General features: G+C 42.6%; 1 protein-coding gene across 3 annotated transcripts in view; it reads left to right on the plus strand.

The window, feature by feature from the left end:
• The window catches only part of LHPP (phospholysine phosphohistidine inorganic pyrophosphate phosphatase), a 71,964-nt gene that overhangs the window by 4,313 nt on the left and 49,149 nt on the right, over window positions 1–18,502 (plus strand). The window contains exons 2-7 of one of the 3 annotated variants that reach the window (XM_056494276.1): window positions 566–623; window positions 6,850–7,037; window positions 8,159–8,312; window positions 10,564–10,627; window positions 11,489–11,581; window positions 17,438–17,529. In XM_056494276.1, the coding sequence (XP_056350251.1) occupies window positions 566–623; window positions 6,850–7,037; window positions 8,159–8,312; window positions 10,564–10,627; window positions 11,489–11,581; window positions 17,438–17,529 (649 nt within the window). The remainder of the gene's footprint in view (window positions 1–565; window positions 624–6,849; window positions 7,038–8,158; window positions 8,313–10,563; window positions 10,628–11,488; window positions 11,582–17,437; window positions 17,530–18,502) is intronic. The other 2 variants (XM_056494277.1, XM_056494279.1) reach the window with 2 other exon arrangements.

Genomic DNA, 18,502 nt, shown 5'->3' on the forward strand with positions numbered 1-18,502 from the left:
TTGTGAGGAGAACAAGCGGAACTGGGACTGTAAAACAATTCAGGGCGTGGGGGTTCAGACGGGCTGGGAGCTCACAAAGAGCCTTTTGGAAGAGTGTGTGCCACCAGGAGTAGGGAATCTTTGTTGTCACAGCAGAGAACGTGGCTCAGCACAGGCTGTGCAGATGTTCAGAGTTCCAAGGCTTGCTGTGCCTTAGAAAAGGAGGCTGTTCCTCCTGGAAAGAGACCTTCAAGTAAAGTATACAGACTCTTGTGTAAATAAATATCTGTTAGTTTGTTTCTGTGCTTGACTCTTTGCACTTTGTACCCAAAGAAACCCGGTGACCCAGATGTCACTGCCCTCCTGAAGCAGCAGACACACAAAAAATGAAGATTTTCTGTATTGTCATGTCTCTGTTCCCTGGCAGAGCCAGAAGGGGATCCAGGAATTGATCCTCAATGGATGCAGAGTTGTCTCAGCTGCTCTCCAGTCTGTAACATTAGCTGTGGTCTCAGTTTTCTGAGAGCAGTGGCTGTTCCTAACCAATATTTGCTTTCCTAATCAGCAGTGTTCATTATTTCTTCAGAAAGATTACTGTCCCTGAAGTTGTGGGTGCTCACCTGCTGTCTGCACAAATTGCATGAGTAAGTGCTTGCATTTCTGGAGTTTACACATCATTAACTTTTAGGGTCTCAGAAATATAATTCCTTCTTTACAAACAGGTGCTGTTTGTGTACAAAGTGAAAATTCAGCCCTGTCAAAGATAACTTGTTTTTGAATTAATTTTTAATGGAGTAATTAGCAGCTTCACAGAATCATAGAATAGTTTGGGTTGGAAGCAGTGTTAAAGATCATGTACCCCCATTTTGCACAGAATAAAATTCACTATGTTGTCCATAAAAATATTTTGCTTAATGCAAATAAATATATCCCAGACCTGTTCATGCTAACTGAATCCCCAAAGATCTGTTTTTTTTTCTTGACAGCTTCCAAAGTGGGGATTTACCAGCTATTTAAGGTTTGCCAGAGTTTACTTATTGAACCACTTGCAGTGTGGTTAAAGTCTTTTAGGTGTAATACATTAAACTGCTTTGGTAATCTGCAGCCTTAAATACATCTTGTTACTGAACTTAATGGACCAGAGAGATTTTTTTCTTATATTCTGCTTTGTGCTTTCTTTCTGCAGATTCCCCTCAGAAGCACGTGTTATTTTGATTAAATAAAAAATTCTGGATTTTATTGTTGTGGCATATTGCTGCTTACAAATCTGTATCTTCTTTGCAGTTCAGGGAGGTGGGCTATGATTTATGGTGTTGGATAATTTGTACATTAATTCTGGTATCCAGCTGTATTCAATGGCCTTTGTAGAGAATTTAGGACAAGATGGACTTTGTGTTTGTTTTAGTCTGCAACTTCCAGGATTTCTTTCTACCTCAGAAAAATTCTAAGTTATGAAAAATACCTAAATAAAGGCATTGGTGGATTTTTAAAATTTGCTTTAAAAACTTTAAATTTACTGATTTTTTTAGCTACAATTTAGTGGGGATTTTTTTCAGTTTTTACTGTCAAACACTGTCTCACAAACACTGTCTCACAGAATCTTTGATTATATAGCTGTACCCTTCCTTATGTCCCCTTTGCCCACCCTTAAGTAACATTGGCTTCTTCTTGTGGCTCCTTCATGTATTAATCTGCTTTTATTAATGTGCAAAGGTAATGCCCTCCCATTTTTTAATCCCTTTTGCAATCCCTCCTTTGGATTGCCTCCAAATTATCCCCTTCTATATTTAGAGAGAGGTGAACCATCTGGGGCTGGAGAGGAAATTGTGCTGGGGAGATAGCAGATGTAGAGATGAGTTTCAGGCACAGGAATGTGAGAGGGACTGGGGCCAAAAAGTGCCATGTGTAAGGATTTGTCAGGAAGCAGAATTTGGATCACCAGAGAACCAGGGGTTTAATGAGCCTGGCTGTGCTCAGGGCCAATGACAGGGCATCAGTGAAGGGAAACACCAGGAGGTCAGGGGACAAAAGTGACATCAGAGATGTGACAGCAAGGTTGAAGCAGTTTGGGTGTGCTGTGGTGGCAGAAATCAGAGAAACAGAAAATTTTGGGTAGTGAGATAGAGAAGGGAAATCCTGACATTTTATCCACAGTCCTCTGATTCCATTGCACCCACCAGGTTGAAAAACAACAGGGAATTCAGTGTTTCCATGGAATTAGGAGAGGTTTGTACCATGTAAGGATGGGCACAGGCACTTGTGGCCTCCTTCAGGCTTCTGAAGTAATGACTTTGCCTGTTGTTATGGCAGAAGCTGAAATACCTGCTGGAATGGCAGGAATACAGATTTACAGAGAAAATACAGCACATTTTTTGCCAAAAATATACTTTTTAAGCAGAGCAAATGTGTTTTCCTCCCACCATGCATTTCCACAGCTGGACCCCAGAAGGGGTTGTTGCTCTGAGCCAGGAAAACCCTTCTGGATCCTCAGGTGTGTGTGGTACTCCCAGGGAAGTTCTCCTGGGAAAAACCTGCAAGATCAGAAGAGGTTTTACCTGGAGCACCAGCACCCTGGCCCTTGCAGAGGGCACAACATGAGCCCTGCCCAGGTGGGAGGATGGTGTTGCTGCACAAATCCTGCTTTTGCTTTGTGATTTGCAGGTGCTGTTGATTCCCTGTGTTTCAGACAAGGTATCAGAGTGCTGAGAGGTTTACCCTGGAGCACACTCATATTTATCCACTGATGTAAAAGAGTCAAATAGCAAAAGTGCTCAGCATGCTTTCTTTTAAATAAAAAAATATCCCCAAAGCAGTCTGAAAAACCAAAAGCAGGATGAAAAGCCAGTTCTGGGAATCTCATGTAGTACATTTCCAAACCCCTTTGATGCTGGGCAGTCTCCAAGCTCAGGTTTGTTGCCTCTTCCAGGGTTTTGCTTTCTGCCCCACTGCCCATCCAGGACCTCTGGCTGTGGGCTGGGCTTTCCCCCTATTCCTTACGAAAAACCTTCCCTGCAAAAGACAGTGGGAAAAGATGGGAAATCTGAAGTTTAGCCTTCTACCTTTCCCTTAGTTGTTTCAGCCATGTGCAGGAAAATGTGAATTTAAGTTTGATGATTCCCAGTCCAGATTCCAGGACCATTGCTTTTCCTACGAGTGTCACAACCTTTACATCATCTGAAAGAACAGATTTTGTGTTTTATGTGCCCAAGGGCTGCCCATAAAGGTTGGCAAGGGCAGTTGGCTAAGTCTGCACAAGGTCAGTGAGGATGTCCAATAATTGTCCTAACACTTTACCTGTTATGGAACAATAATGAGAGTTTTTTTCATTATTTTCGGGTGAGTGAGCCTGGCAGATGCTGACAGGCAGCAGATGTGGAAAGTTCGAGGTGATTTGTAAGGGACTGGCTCATCTGACGCATGGTAATTGCATTGTGGGACATTGTCACTCAGCCCCGTGTCCTGCTCCAGCAGAACGAGGTAAAGGTCAGTTCAAAGAGCTGCTGAGGCGTCAGGGGTGGCTCAGGGCTGAAATTAAACCCCTCACATGCCCCTCTCCCCTGGGCAGGTGCTCTTGGTGTGCCTGGAGCTGAGTGGGTGCCCCAGGTGTGGATTTAGGGATCATTTGGGTGACCAAGTGGTTGTTTGGATCTGGGGTGGGCTTAAATCCCTCCTCTTGTAAGGCTGATGTGGTAGCTCAGTGCTCATCTGTCCACTTTTAATTTGGGGTTGGAAGTTTTTTTGTGACTTTTTCCTTGTGCCTGTGTGCTGTGGCAGCTCCCTGGCAGAGCAGGCAGTGGCAGCAGAGCCTGTGGGACACAGCTGGAGGGGACAGTGGCCTTTCCATCTGCCTGCTGCAGATCTCTGTCCTGCCATCCCCTCCAAAAAGTGCTCTGACAGGTTTCTTTTGCCACTTGAGCTGAGTTTGGTGTTTGTCACAGCCTGAAAGGTCAGGAGCTGCTCTGCCTCACTCAGGTGAAGCTCCCCTGCTCCTGCTCTCGGGCATTAGGGGTGCTGTGAGCAGTGATGTTGGAAATGGAATGGGTTTGTGTGATGCTGAGCCTGCTGATGGCCCCAGGCAGGGGGGAGAGGCAGCCTTGGGATGTCCACAGCTGCCTGGACCCTGCTGGGTCCTGCAGCACAGAGAGCAGTGCTGCCTGTCCTTGGGCTCTAATCAGGATCGATTTTCCTGGTGCTTATGGAGTTGGAGTGGGATCCTTATCACAGCCCGATGTGTGGAGTCAGCTGAAGGCTGATTGACTGGGTGTTCTGGGTGTGCCTGTGCTTCTGTAATGGACCTGCTGATACATCTGTAACACTGTAATCTGTAATCTCGATAAAATGTGTCTCTTGTATTTCATCTCCTGCTGCCTCGTTCTTCTGCACTTGCAGGCACTAATCCCTTCCTCTTTATCTTATAAGACATCACATTACACATCTTGTTCTTTATTCTTCTCCTGACATCCCCACACTTGCCAGCAGTGGCAATTGCAGTTCCTTGCCTTGCTTTGCTGGGAGTGTGAGCAGTGGGTCAGTTCAGGGCTGGAGATTTCCCTTGAAGCTTTGCAGCCCTGGAGACTCACTGAGCAGAGCATCACACCCATGACACACAGACCTTCAGGCCACTTCTTTTAGTCTCTCCACGTCCAAAACCTGCCAGACCAGGGAAACTGAACGAGAGTTTTGCATTAAACATGATTTGAGTCAGGCTTTCCCCCATGCAGAGCTGCTGGTGAAAGTTCTCCTTTATTATTTAAGCTCTGAATTAAGAGTTTGCTGGCCTTCAGGCTCCCTCACCATCCCTGTGCTGAGCATCCAGTGTGGGATACTGAATGTACAGGTGAGTGTGACTGTTCTGTGCAGGATTGGGCAGAGTTTACAGGGGTCTGGTCAGAGATGCTAATTGGGAAGGAAAAAGTGACTTTTCATTGGAAAGCTATTTTTGTAGAAATAAGTCTTCTCTAGAGTTTTGTGGATTTTTGTTTCATTTAGTGTTCCAGGATATTTTTTAAAAGTCCTGTGTCACGTGAGGAATCCATTTTTTTGTCCAGCTTGGCCTAAGTCTTTGTAGGCCTGATCCTAGGCTCATTTCCTGAGCTCATCTGTTGGGGTGGCAATTGCTGGTGGCCACGAAGGCATGAAGCAGTCTGGGATGTGTCCAGACTCCTCCTGCTTTGCTCAGCCCTTTCAGCAGTGTCACTCTGCTTTTCATCCAAAATGCTGAGAAAGAAGTGAAGTTTGTAGTACAGGAAAACTGAATCTGTGCTTTCAACAAGCTGACCTGTCTGGTTTGTCTGTTCAGGTCTGTGGTTGGTTTTGTCCCTGGATTCATTATGTTGACCTTTAGGAAGAGAAAAAGCAGATTCTCATTCAACAAATGTCTGCTTCCACGCAGTTGGGAATCATGGGATTTTTTATTTTTGTTTTGAGTGTGCAGGGAGGTTTTGCATTTAAAATAATTTTTTTAAACCATGGAAGACTCTATTAAAGTTTGTTGTGTATCCAAATTACACTGCTTTGCTTTTTAACTCCGGCTGAAACCGTGTCTCGAATAACAGATGTGGAATATTGTCATCCCACTGTCACACCAATTGTTCATTGTTCTGAGAAGGTCACATCATAATTCATTAACAATAATTATTCCCTGGGTACACCCTGCACTTCTTCACTCAATTGCTTCATTAACTTGAGAGTGAATCTCACATTCAGTGTTCCAATCAATGAAGATATATTTATAATGTACAAGTGGATGCTATTAGTTACAATATATTAACTGCCTAATTTAAAAGAGAAAAGCTATCTTTATGAAGGGCAATTAACCACTAAGTGTAATTGATAATTCACATATCTATGATTAGGAAAGACAAATAATAAGAAAGAAATGAATCACCAGCATTATTAAAGAAGACACTGGCATGCAGTTTTGATGAGCAGAAGGGGCTCTCTGGGTCAGGACCAGATTTCCAAGAATCCTTTGATGGAAACTTCATCATCAGATCTGTTGTCTCGAGGTGGCTTTGGTGTTTGCACCACCCAATTGAGATCATCTTCCCTACAAAATGGACCCAGCATGAATCAGTGCAGGGCCTTCCTTAATAGAAAAGTCCTTTTTCATTTTAATACAAAGGAGAGTCATATTTTTATAAGAATTTATAAGCCTGGTTCCAGACTTACCAGACTTACCTAGGTATCTGAATCTGTGTGTGCTCAGGTTCTCAAAAATAATTATGCACAGATTCACACAAAAACTGACAAAAAGTAGGTATTTTCACATGTTAGAGGAGATAAGTTATAGCCCCTTAGGCAAATGATTATTTTTTAATTAATTGTGATACATTTTCAGTGCTCATCCTTGGGGAAGTGTTTTTTTGGGGCCATCCACAGCATGTCACCAGCTTGGGAAACAAAGCTGCAGGGGATTCACAGAATCGCAACATGGTTTGGGGTGGAGGGGACCTTAAAGACCATCTAGTTCTACCTCCTGCTATGGCAGGGACACCTTCTACTGTCCCAAGCCGCTCCAACCTGGCGTGGGACACTTCCAGGGATGGAGCAACAACACAGCTTTTGCAGAGTACCAATCCACAGGAGCCATGTCCTTGGCTCTGGACACTCATGGCTGTGTTTCCCCCCCCTTGAGAAGCCATTTACCTGTAAACATTTATTAATAAATCATTTAAAAAGCCAGATTTTTCAGGATGATTCACCAAGTAGCAGCACAGGTGTTTTATGGGAGATTTAATGACAAATGTGACTACTGATAAAACATCACTGATCTACCTGGCAGCTGCAGTGCCCAGTCAGGATTTCAGGTGCATCCTGCACCTTCACCTCTCCTGTCTCACTTCCTTCATGCATTTAACCCCTCTGCAGGATCAAAGCCTCTGGGCTGAAGCTGCAGCTCTGCACCAACGAGACGCAGGCGACGCGGGCGGATTTTGTGCGCAAGCTGCGGAACTTGGGCTTCGACGTCTCGGTGGCCGAAGTGACGGCGCCGGCGCCGGCCGCCTGTCACCTGCTGAGGGAGCGTGGCCTGAGGCCACACCTGCTGGTGCACCACGGTGGGACAGCTCTGGGGACACAGGGAGGGAGGGAAATGCTCTTCTTCCTCTTTGTTTTAGCAGCACCACTTATTAGTGGCTGTCTTCTTTTTTCTTCTGCCTTCACTCAGTCGGGGCTGAAGCACGAGAGATGGATTTTCATGTTTGGACTCAGTGTTTATTAATTCTTATCTATAGTACAGTAAGTCCTACAGCACTTCTAGCCAACAAGCTGTATTTGTTCTGGTTTAGGGCAAATTTGGGAGAAAACATTTGAATGGGGTTCTTTTAAGAAACAGATTTAAGTAGTTTTTCTCCCATGTGGTTCAGGGAAATATTTTCTCAGAGAGAAGTGGAAAAAAAACCAAACCTGTTTATTTAACAAGCAAAGTACTTTTCAGAATAAAATGAGCAATACTAAGCAACAAAACTGCCCCCTCCTTCACTCTTGGAGCTAGTTTTAAAGCTGCAGAACTCAATATTCAACACTAACAGAACAGATTATTGGGGATACAAGCATCATAAAAGTCACCCCGAGACACAAGCTAAAGGTGAGGAAATGGAGCCATATCTTGCTCATTGCACAGTCTTTTAAAGGCAAACAGTCCAATTAAAAACTAACATCTGTATTATTTATACTTTTGACCCAATGACCAAACACCTGTGACCTGCACTGCAGGATTTTCTATCCAACCAAAAACTACTGCCTGAAACCAAGAAGAAGAAGGAACAAAAAGGAAGAAAAAGACAATGCCCTAGAACATCCATGTTATCCCACACCTGTTACTGTATTCTAAAACCCCAAATTCCAAACCCTTCACCATGTGATATTACACACCTCTATTCAAACTACACACCAGTGATCCCAACTGCATCACTCAGATTTGGAAGCCTTCTCTAGGTCAAAAGCAGTGTTGTTTTGAGGGTCAGTGCCAGAAAGCACAGAAGGTTCAAAACTCCCAGGCTTTAGGGTTCCAATAGGTGTCTGAAGAACACTTGATTCAAACCAAGATTGATTTATTTTTTCATGTGTTGTCATGTGTGAAGGGAAGCACAAATCTGGGGAAACACCATCACTTCCACTGGATCTGAAATGGTGAGGGATTTGTGTTTTTTTTGTTTTTTTTTTCCTTCTCCTGTAGATCTTGTCCCTGAATTTGCTGAGATTGATAAGACAAACCCAAATTGTGTTGTTCTTGGAGATGCAGCAGAAAACTTCACCTATGCAAACCTTAACGAGGCTTTCCGACTTCTGATTGGGATGGAGAAGCCTGTTCTGATCTCCCTTGGACAAGGGTGAGTTCAGCTCTGGTTTTCCCTCAAGTCTCTGCATTTTTTAATGCTGTCTTTAATGGAGAAATCAGTGTGGGCACTCCTGGTACCAACTTTGCAGTTTTTCATCTGTGTGCCTGGGCTGAGAGCCTGATCTGATCAGGTGTCAATGAAGAGGACTTGGTGCTTTAGGAGAGACTCAAAACCTCATGGGAATCATGGAGAGTTTGGATTTTGATGTGTGTGACCCCCAAGTGGGTATTTAATAGCTCAGAGGTGAGAACTGTTGGTTTAACTGCTGCCTGTAGCCACGTGTTCCTCTCTGAACTGAATATAAATGATTTTTCATAGGGAAAGAAACCCAGAATTTCCACAGACCATGCCTGGACAAAGAGCTGTTGGTGTAGATTTGTGATGCAGTTTGATGCTTTTGAAGTGGCAGATCAATTGTTTTGGTAGTTTTAATGTCAGACAGCATTTTTAATTATTCTCTGCCCATTAAAGGTAAATTTTGACCACCTGTTTTGACACACAGGAAAAAATCCAATCAGGGAGTTTGAATGTTTTCCTGAAAATAATCAGTTTAGATGTATTCTGAGATTTTAAACAGGACATTATTAATTCCTGGGATGAATAATGACAAATCCCAACAGCCTCCAAGGAGTTATTCTTATCTGTTGTGGGATGCATGGGTTTGAAAGAAACTCTGCATGTTTATCTTGGGGAAAGTGCAGTCACAACTTTGCTCAGTGGTTCAATAGACTGTACTGGGCATAAAAGCCCTTCTTAGTTTGTGAGTTATTGATTGAGATGGGGAGAATTTATCAGTGGGAAGGAGCAGTTAAATTCACTGTGTTGCCTTACCTGACACTCACACTCTAGTCCTCCAACAGGGGTGAAAAATCCTTGCTGCTGTTTCTCAGAAGGATAAGGAGAAAATGTTAAGCAAACAGGAGAATGGCTAATGTACATAAAATAATCAAATTTTGTGTTAGGTAATACCATATTTCAAAATTAAATATAGAATAAATCTTTGCTTAGGAACAATACTGTCATCAATGCAAAAATGCTTTGTAGCCTCTGCATGTAAAAATATTTATTTGGCCATTCATGGATAGAAACAGCTCTTTTTTGTCACTTCTTTAAAATACTACTTTTTGTTAAAAAAATAAAGATTTTGGGATGTTCAGAGCTCAGTTTTCACCAAAAGCATGTTGTTTTTTAATGGCTGATCATTGAGGTAATGTGAATACAAGTTCTCTGGTGAGTTCTCTGACTCAAAGGAGGAGGATTATAAATGATGAGAAGTGTTTTCCTGACTGGAGCAGCCTCATTGATGCAAAGGGCCAACTTAATTTTTAATTTCATTTTTAACCTGCAGAACCAGCACAGCTGGTGGGCCTTAGCAAGGTGCCTGCCTTGGGCCAGCAGGTTGGTTTTGGTAGAAGTTTTAGTTCATTCCATAGAAAACAAAAGTGTCAGAGTCACTGAAGCAGAATGCCCTGCTCCTGGAAATGGAGTGATTTACATTTAGCATCTGTTTTGGGCTGAGAGTGGGAATTGGCTTTGTAATTTCTTCTGTCATGCCCCTGTCAGAAAATTAAGCTGTTTACACCAGACTATAGAAGGTTAATGGCTGTTCTAGCAAAGGTCAAGTGGTCATTTTAAAGGAAGGCTGTGCTGAATAATCGAAAATGGCAGAAGGATAAGGCATAAAATCTTAGCTGACTGCTCATCCTGCCTTTTTTTCCTGTCATATAGAAACCTGTCTTTGCTCTGCCCAGAGCTTGGAAGACCTGTGTGAATGTGAATTCCTCTTCCAGAAAAACTCTCTAAAGACAGCTTCTAATTCCATGAGCTTCATGGCAATGGGAACATTTTTAGAAGGAGTAAAATTGAGCTTGGAGGGCTTTCTTAAACAAGGTGTGGGAGGCTGAGACAGCAGGGATGGCCCTGTCTGGGTGCCAGCCCTGATTTTTGACCTGCCAGGGGGATTTTGTCACTGTGCAGTGATGCACAGCCCAGTCCATGCTGATCTCAGCACCTGAAATCCCTTTGAACCAGTGAAGTTATTCCCAGATGGACACCTGGGATCCTCTCCCTGAGCCTGTCCTTTCCTTAACTCCTAAACCAAGGCCTGGGATTTTCTGATTACTTGCCTTTTTATGCAGCCATATGGACATCTATAAAGGCCCAGAAATAATAAAATGTGGTTTCTTTGTCTTTAACTGCCAGCATTTTCATTTCATGGGAACTTTATCACTTTCATTTCCAGACGCTACTATAAAGAAACTGATGGTCTGAAACTTGATGTTGGAGCATATATGAAGGCATTAGAGGTATTTTATAGCTGGAATTATGCTTACCCACCCTTTGCACCTTGTTAAAAGAGTAACTGGGATAAATATGGGTCATCCTCTGTAATTACTCACCTTGGTGGAGGGAGTTTCCACACACTGAAACTCATTTCTGCATTCTAAACATGGGTGGATTCATGTCTTTTCTGCCTTTTTTTGGTTTAAATTTGTTTTATTTAAACTGTGAACTTTTCCCCATTGTGGGACCTTTATTGCAAGTGAGGCCCTTGAAAAGAGGAGTCAGACAAGAAAAAAGCAGAATATTGTGTGCAAGGTACCCAGGAAAACCTGAAGGTTTTTATTCGTCTAGGAACTAGCAAGAAACAATTTTTTTCAGCATAGCACTGATATTTAGTTGCAGGAAAATGTATCTTCTAAAATCTGCTTTTTCAAATGTAACTTTTCAAAACCCTGATTTGAAACTCTGTTTTTCACTTGAATCATTAAAATTATGCCCAGTGGTTGAAGAAATCCTCTGTATCTTTTAAGGCCCTTCAGTACTTTTGGTAGTTTTGTATAAAGGATATTTGTTATGTTTCTAAGAGTGATGGTCCTTAAAAAATGAGCAGTACTGGGACAAAGTTAGAAGATTTCTCAGTGATGGAAAATGTGAAAGATCTGTACCTTGAAGTGTTTCAAGAGCATTTTCTCTCCTGCCAGAGAACTTTAAACACTTCTTGTTATCCAAATTCTCTGATATTCACCTATACCTGCTAATCCATTGTGATATTTAAGGGCAAAAATCAGTAATAAATAAACAAAGGTTTTTAGCTGGAGTTATGGAGTTGAACAAATCATTTTCCAATCAGTATTTTGTGTTTCTCTTCTTTTTTTTCCCCTCAGTATGCTTGTGATGTCCAGGCTGAGGTGGTGGGAAAACCAGCAAAAAGTTTTTTTGAGTCAGCCCTGGCAGAGCTGGGAGTTCCAGCAGAGCAGGTAAGGTTGAGGTGCCATTACCATGGGCTGTGCCATACATTTGTGCCCACTGGTGTTTTTTCCTGCTTTGCTATGGCTTTGAGAAGTTACAAAAGAGGCTGAAAATTGGTGCCCTAATGCCTGGCAGTCTGCTTGGAGACTGGAAGCTGCAGAGGGATGTAATTGATCCCAAAATGTCATTTATTTCCTGTAATGTCACACTGACTACCTATTTTTTTTAGTAAAAGGAAAAGGCAGAAGTAAAATATTTTATAATTTTGGGTGAATAGGAAGCACTGATTGACCCCAAAACCTCCCCCTGTGCTTCTGGCTTTCCAGAAACATGCTGAGTGTGTTGTGCTTCCTCAGTACAGCCCATTTTCCCTCTCTGTAGTTGTTCCCTGCTCCTCTTTATTGATTTGTTGCTCTGTCACACAGGACATAAGGATGAGTATGAGAAGCCTCACAAACAGCAGTGAATTACAGCACAATAATTCCATCAGGGGGGTTTGGGTGACATTATAAACAACAGGAGGGAAGTTTGGGGTGGCTTGTAGGTCCCTGGAGCCTGGAGATGAAATTATGGCCCTGTAATTCAGTGTGTGCTTGGGTTTGCTTTATTATAGAGTGGGGAGATGGAAAAGACCTAGTGAGCCATCTAATCCATCTCCTTCCCCATGCAGAAATGTTCCCTGCTCCACAGTATTAATGGTTTGTCCACAGTAGTTTCCAGAGAGCCAAACCACTGTCAGTACCCTGGGGATGGTGTTCAGCCCAGTGGGTCTTGTGAGAAGGCAGCTTTTCCTGAGATTTACCAGGATATTTCCCTTCTAACTGCATCCCCTTATTTCTAGTTTTACTCCAGTTAACAACCAAAATAACTGCTTGCCTTCCTGGATATTTTCCCCATCCAATTATCTCTAGACTTGTTACCATTGCAGGATTGATTTTTATAAAAACTGTGTGGTTTAATTCTGCTGCTTCCCTCCATTCAGTCACTCTCCTTTTTTCTGTACTCCCTTCAGTCTGTCCATATCTTCCCAGGAATAAGATAGCTCAGTCTGGACTACCCTGGACTATCCCAGGTGCAGAGCTGCTGCCTCTAAATCCTTGCCCCAAGAAATCTGGTGTGATGCATCACCAGGCTGGCAAAAATGGTCCCATAGGCTGAGCCCTAGTGAATGATTCCCATCAGCTTCAGCACCATTTTTTTGGGCACAGAAAAGCAGGAATGGTTCCCAGCAGTGATTTTTTTATTCATTCTCTGCTGTTTGTCATGTCTGCTGCTCATGCCTAACTTTATATTTGTCAGAGTTTTGGCTTTTTTTTCGTATAGTTTCTGATATTCAATGCCACTAGTCTGCTGTAGTGATTTGTCTAGTTTGTAGATGTAATATTTTATTTTTAGAGAGTTTGGAGATGAAGGGAGTGTATGCTTAACCAAGGAGGAGGAGTGCAGCAGACACCACTGGATAATGACATCAGCCACTCCATGCTTTCCATCCTGGAAAAAACAATCCACACTGCTGGAGTTAAAGCCTGATCATGATTCACAAGTGTAGGAAGAACAAATTCCAAACTGCCTCAATTCTGGCATCTTTTCCTAAATTTTGAGTGCTCAACCCTGTGACTTTAATGTGCTTTGGGAGAAGGATTTGCAGGTTGGTTTAGTTCATAGTACACAGTAATAAAATCTCATTATTTTCAGTTTAAAACCTCAGTATAGTCACTTCAGTAAGTTCCTGTAATGCACAGCATTACATTTTAATCTGTCTCCTGAAAGAACTCTGCATTTGTACTGACATGACAGGGGCTGGTTTTACTTGCCTTTGCTTTTACAAAATGTTTATTCCAATAATTTATTCCACCTGTGGAATGCATTTAATCCATACCATCATTAAACTATTTTAGATGAGCTGTGCTTCTGAAAACATATGACAATTTTCTTTCACTTGGCTTTTAATGAAAAATACCTTTTTAATAAAGCTGTCTTACCACAGTAATTTGAGACAGTGGCAATTCTGAAATTCCTTAAGCTGCTTTAATCAATAAAGTTATCACCAGTCATTTCCCTTGATAACTGCTTCTTACTGAGACCCTGACTTTGCCTTCTGCTGCTGAGATGTTTTCAGCCTGCACTTAGAATAAGAGGAGCTCCCTGAAGTCCAATTTTCATTTTAACCTTTCCTCAATGGCCTAGAAATAACAGATTGCCAGTATTACTTTAATAGATTGGAAATTTAAACCTCCTAGAGGTAACCAGACCTATCTTACAATTCAGTACTATGACAAAGAATAACACATCTTAAAGGTTACTGAAATGTCTAATTCATGTGTTTCAAGGCAGCTGTAACAGTGGATGATTTTTACAGCTTTACAATAAAACCTAAATAATGTTAAGGTTCTGGTAGTTTTATATAATCATAAAAAGTTCTCTCTGTAGCAAATTATCCTGCTTTAATGGGAGTTATGGCAGGTCATACTAGAGTCCATAAACTACTGGCAGTTAAGCAATTCCCACTGCTGGCACCTGCAAGCCTCAGGTAGGAGTTAGTGGTGCATGAGAGCAGGGAGAGGTCACCCAGGGGTGGCACAGGGCACCTGCTCCTGTGCCAGTGTCCCCTCCTTGCTCACCAGCCACAGCAGGGCAAGATCTTCCCTCCCAAAAGAACAGTGGCCAAAGGAAATGTCAAGCTTCAGTCCCTGAAGGCATAGTGAGAACTGTCTGGCCCCACACCTTTGGAGTTCCACACTAAGAAAGAAACAAAATTAACATCATGTGGGATCCTAAAGCCTGGGGTGTTATTCCTTGGGTGAAGGAGAGCAGGGAGAAAAGTAAATGTGTTGTAGTTCTTGTGTAAAGGGGTTTAATACATCAAGGTTTGGTGTATAGGCTTTATTTCCTTATGGTCCTGACACATTTAGCTTGGTAAAGGTTATTAAATCTATAGCAAATAATCTGTTTAGGCATAAGTATAGAATCATTCTCTGTGCTCAGTGCTCTGGTGGAGTTAGCACACTGCCTTCTGTGCAACTCTGCATCCTGCATGGGCTCCAGCCTCCAAAATCCCCCATCTGAGCTCGTCCTGGTAAACACTGCCTGCAGCACAACCAGGGCTGGGGCAGCCAGGGTATTCTCTTCTTTCTGCCTCCTTCATTTCCTTGCTCTCTAATTCCTTTTCTGATCAGACATCTTTCTGTGATCAGTTAATGAATGCTGGAACTCTGTTTGCAGGCAAAAACTGCCTGAGGTTCCCACTCACCACCCCAACAGCATCTCTGAAGATTTCTTAGTTTTGGCTGCTCACCTGCATTCAGCTCAGGATCTGTCTCAGGCAGCACCAGTGGCTTTGCTGACTGTGGGGATTGTATTTTGCCTTTCCACCCCAAATTCCTGGGGGTCATGTGGACCTCTGTTCTCAGTGCCCCTCTGGGCTGTCTGATGGGAACTCATTGAGAGCAGTGTTTTCCCTCAGCTTTGGCACATGTGCTTTATTTACTGTGTGTGTACAACCACAAACCACCTCTCACCATCTTAGGGAAACAGAAATTACACCCATCCTCCTCCTTTGATGATTTGTTTTAAAACCCAGAGACTCACTGTATTTTTTCCCTTCTTTTTAGTTAATTTGTAGCCAATCTAAAAAAAAGGAACTCTTGCAGAAGGATTGAACAGATTAAAGGTGTGATCCCTGTGTAAAATGTGAACACGAATGGGGATCTTTTAATTCCTGCTTTCAGTGGCTATGTGACCTTTCAGTTTTATATCTTTCTCTCTCTTCTTACCATATTGCAGCCAGAGAGGAAGTTAAACCCAGGTTTGACAGGTAGAGTTTTTTTTATTTCCCTTGACAGTGCACCTTTTGACCTCTATCTTCTTGCCAATGATTTTTTAAATCCTAAATGATTTGGGAATAATTGCTCCTCCTTTAGTGATTATTGCCCTTCACCGATAGTAAATCTGTGAAATCCCTGGGGGCTGGAGCACATTTTTGTGTGTGTGTGCCACAAGCTGGCCTGGACAGGCATCACTGCTCAGCTGCAGCTGCACTTCCAGAGCTGCCAGAGTCTTGCTGGAAAACTTCCCTGGATGGGGTAAAATACAGCCCTGATGAGCAGGGGAGTGCTTGGTGCTCTGCCCTTTTCCTTTGGCAGAGGAAATTCTTTTCAGGGTTATTAGGACACAGGGCTGAAATTGTCTTTGCATCCTGAATGTCAGGGTTTGAGCTGAGCAAGGGCATGCATGTTCCCTCTCACCCTTAGGGAGGTGTTGGAAGGAATTTTGTAAGAAAAAGGAATTGTAATCTCTTAAAACCAATAGTTGAGAATGGTTAAATATCCTGGAGCAGTTGCTAATGGGATGGAGTTGCCAGGTTCTTCTAGCTCTGCACACAAAGTAGGATTATTCTCTTTTCCTTATCCACATTTACATGCTTTATTCACTAATCACTTAAATCTAACCCATCATTTTCTCCCCATTTTGTGCTGAATTGCTGGTTTGGAAGAGCACCAAGGAAAGGTGAACTATCTACAGGATCTATTCCAGATCCACTTGTTTGTAGCTCAGTTTGGTTTATGAATCCTCTCAAAAAATTTAGGTATATCCTTAGATTTCCTTTACATTCAGTGTAATACATGGGAGAAGATCCTGTTGCAATTAGATAATTCATAAAAATAGCTCAGGAGGTTTAGTATTTTTATTCTTAAGCAAAACAGATCTGGGCAAGGGATGGAAATTCAGGCAGGAATGTCTGGAGCTGGAAGGTACCATGGTTGTGAAAGCCAGGCAGTTAAATTTATGAAGCAAAAAGCTGATTTAAAAGATGAAAATAAAGATGTAGCTAACTCTGGATTAGACAAAATTCAACTTTAATACAAAGGTGAAAAAATCTGATTGATAAATCACATTACAGACTTTCAAATCTGTGCTTCTCCAGTTGTAGGTGCTGCCTCTTCTCTCTGCAGAATAATCCAGAACATTTTGGGGGGGGTGTAAAGCTGATTTCTTGGTTCATTAATGGAAAATTACTGTTTTGTGTTTATATTGGGTTTTGTTGAAACTATAAAATGGCATCCCCCAATCATTTTAAATTTGAAGAATAGAATAAATATAGTGATTCTGTAATGCAGGATGATACACACTTGAAATTTTGTAGATGTGATTGTCAACAGAAAGGATGCCTTGGTTGATACACTCTGATCTAATAAATATCTTTAACAGAGGCAGGAAAGTGCTCTGTGCACTCTTTTTATCAAACACCAGACAAATCTTGGCACAACCAGTTACTTTTTTGGTAATTGACTAACTTTTGTTTAGCAATCAATCAATTAATTCATTAATTAAATATTTAAATTAATATTGGCATAAACTGGTAGTAACACAAATGGTGCTAGGCCTGTACACATTGTGCCATACTGTGCAAAAATGAATAAATTCCATTTTACAGTGGTTTCTCAAATTTCTATATCAACCTAAGAACAGGTTGGGACCAAGCTCTCAGTGATTACAAGCTTAAGCTTTTGACCAGCCTGTAGAACAGCAGATTTAAGAAGTTAAGCTTAATTTAAGCTGCTTGGAGCATGGCAGGAATGGATTGTTAAGAACAGAGGAGGCCTAATTTCATAAAACTGACCATTTTCTTACAACTGTGCCCCAAATCCCTTTGATTTCTGTGATTGATTACAAACTGTACAGGTGTGTGCTGTGCCAGTGAATTACCCTCAGGGTGGGATGACTTCTAATCAATACCACGACAATATTATCTTGTTTAATTTCTCCAGTGGCAGCATTAGACCTCAAACCAGGCAGTTAGTTATGTCAGGGGAGGGTGACAAATGGCAGGAATGAGCTCTGGCTGTGTGTCTGTGCCCTGACAGGCCGTCATGATCGGGGATGACATCGTGAGCGACGTGGGGGGAGCGCAGCGCTGCGGGATGCGCGCGCTGCAGGTGCGCACGGGCAAGTACAGGTCAGTGCACTCCCTGCCCCAGCCTGCCCCATCCTGCCTCAGCTGCTTCCAGCCTTCTGCACACCCTTCCCCTTGGGTCACTGGAGGCTGCCATTTGTCTCTCCCTGTGCAGCAGAGACTTGGGTGGATGGTGATATGTTCTTTTAGGAAAACACTAGAAGTGTGAAAGTAGAAGGAAGGGGAGGGCAGAGTGTCTTTGATCTTTTGAATAAATACTTTCTGCTCAACTCCTGCTGTATTTTTTTTTCATCTCAGCACATAGAACTGGTGTATTTCCTGGGGTTTGCTTGTTTTTTTCCTGCTGCTGCATGAAAGTGTTGAACACTTGATATAAGATGGGTCTGAAACCCGTGGTAGGGTCAGGGTTATAAAATTAGACTGTTGACTCAGCCATCCCTGTGGGTCATCTCTCACAGTTTTAGGAAGGGCTCCATATGTCTGCCCTTCCCTCCAGACACACATTCAGCACTGAGGTGTGTGAAACACGAGAGCCTTCCCAGAGTGCAGGGTCCTGCAGGGTCACTCATGGCTCCAAATGCAAACCCCTCCTTGTGCAGGTGTCCCCATGGTCCTGTGCTCTCTCTGAGCTGTCACAGGTCCAGCTGCTGAGGGGGGCTCTGTGTGCACCTGCACCAGGACATGACCAGTGCTGGGCAGGTGTCTGGTATTGGGTTTGAGGTCAGCTCAGGGTGACTCCAAGTGCAGTGCAGAGATCTGTCCCTCCATTTGCCATTCTGATCCCAACACTCAAAATCTTGTTTTAACCATCTCCTCTTACCCAGAACCTGCCTCTGTCACCTGATGTCATTTGTATTTTCAGTTTTTCTTCACTTTCAAATACTGAGACTGTAAAAGAAGGATGCTCATTTGGGGGGGGATACAACACGTGAAATCATGCTTGCCATAAACTATCTGAAAAGTTATTTTGTTCATTTTCAACTCAATCTGTTCCTCAGTTTTCCTTTTTAGTTTA

The sequence above is a fragment of the Oenanthe melanoleuca genome, chromosome 6, assembly GCF_029582105.1.
Source record: "Oenanthe melanoleuca isolate GR-GAL-2019-014 chromosome 6, OMel1.0, whole genome shotgun sequence".
Classification (NCBI taxonomy): Eukaryota; Metazoa; Chordata; class Aves; order Passeriformes; family Muscicapidae; genus Oenanthe; species Oenanthe melanoleuca.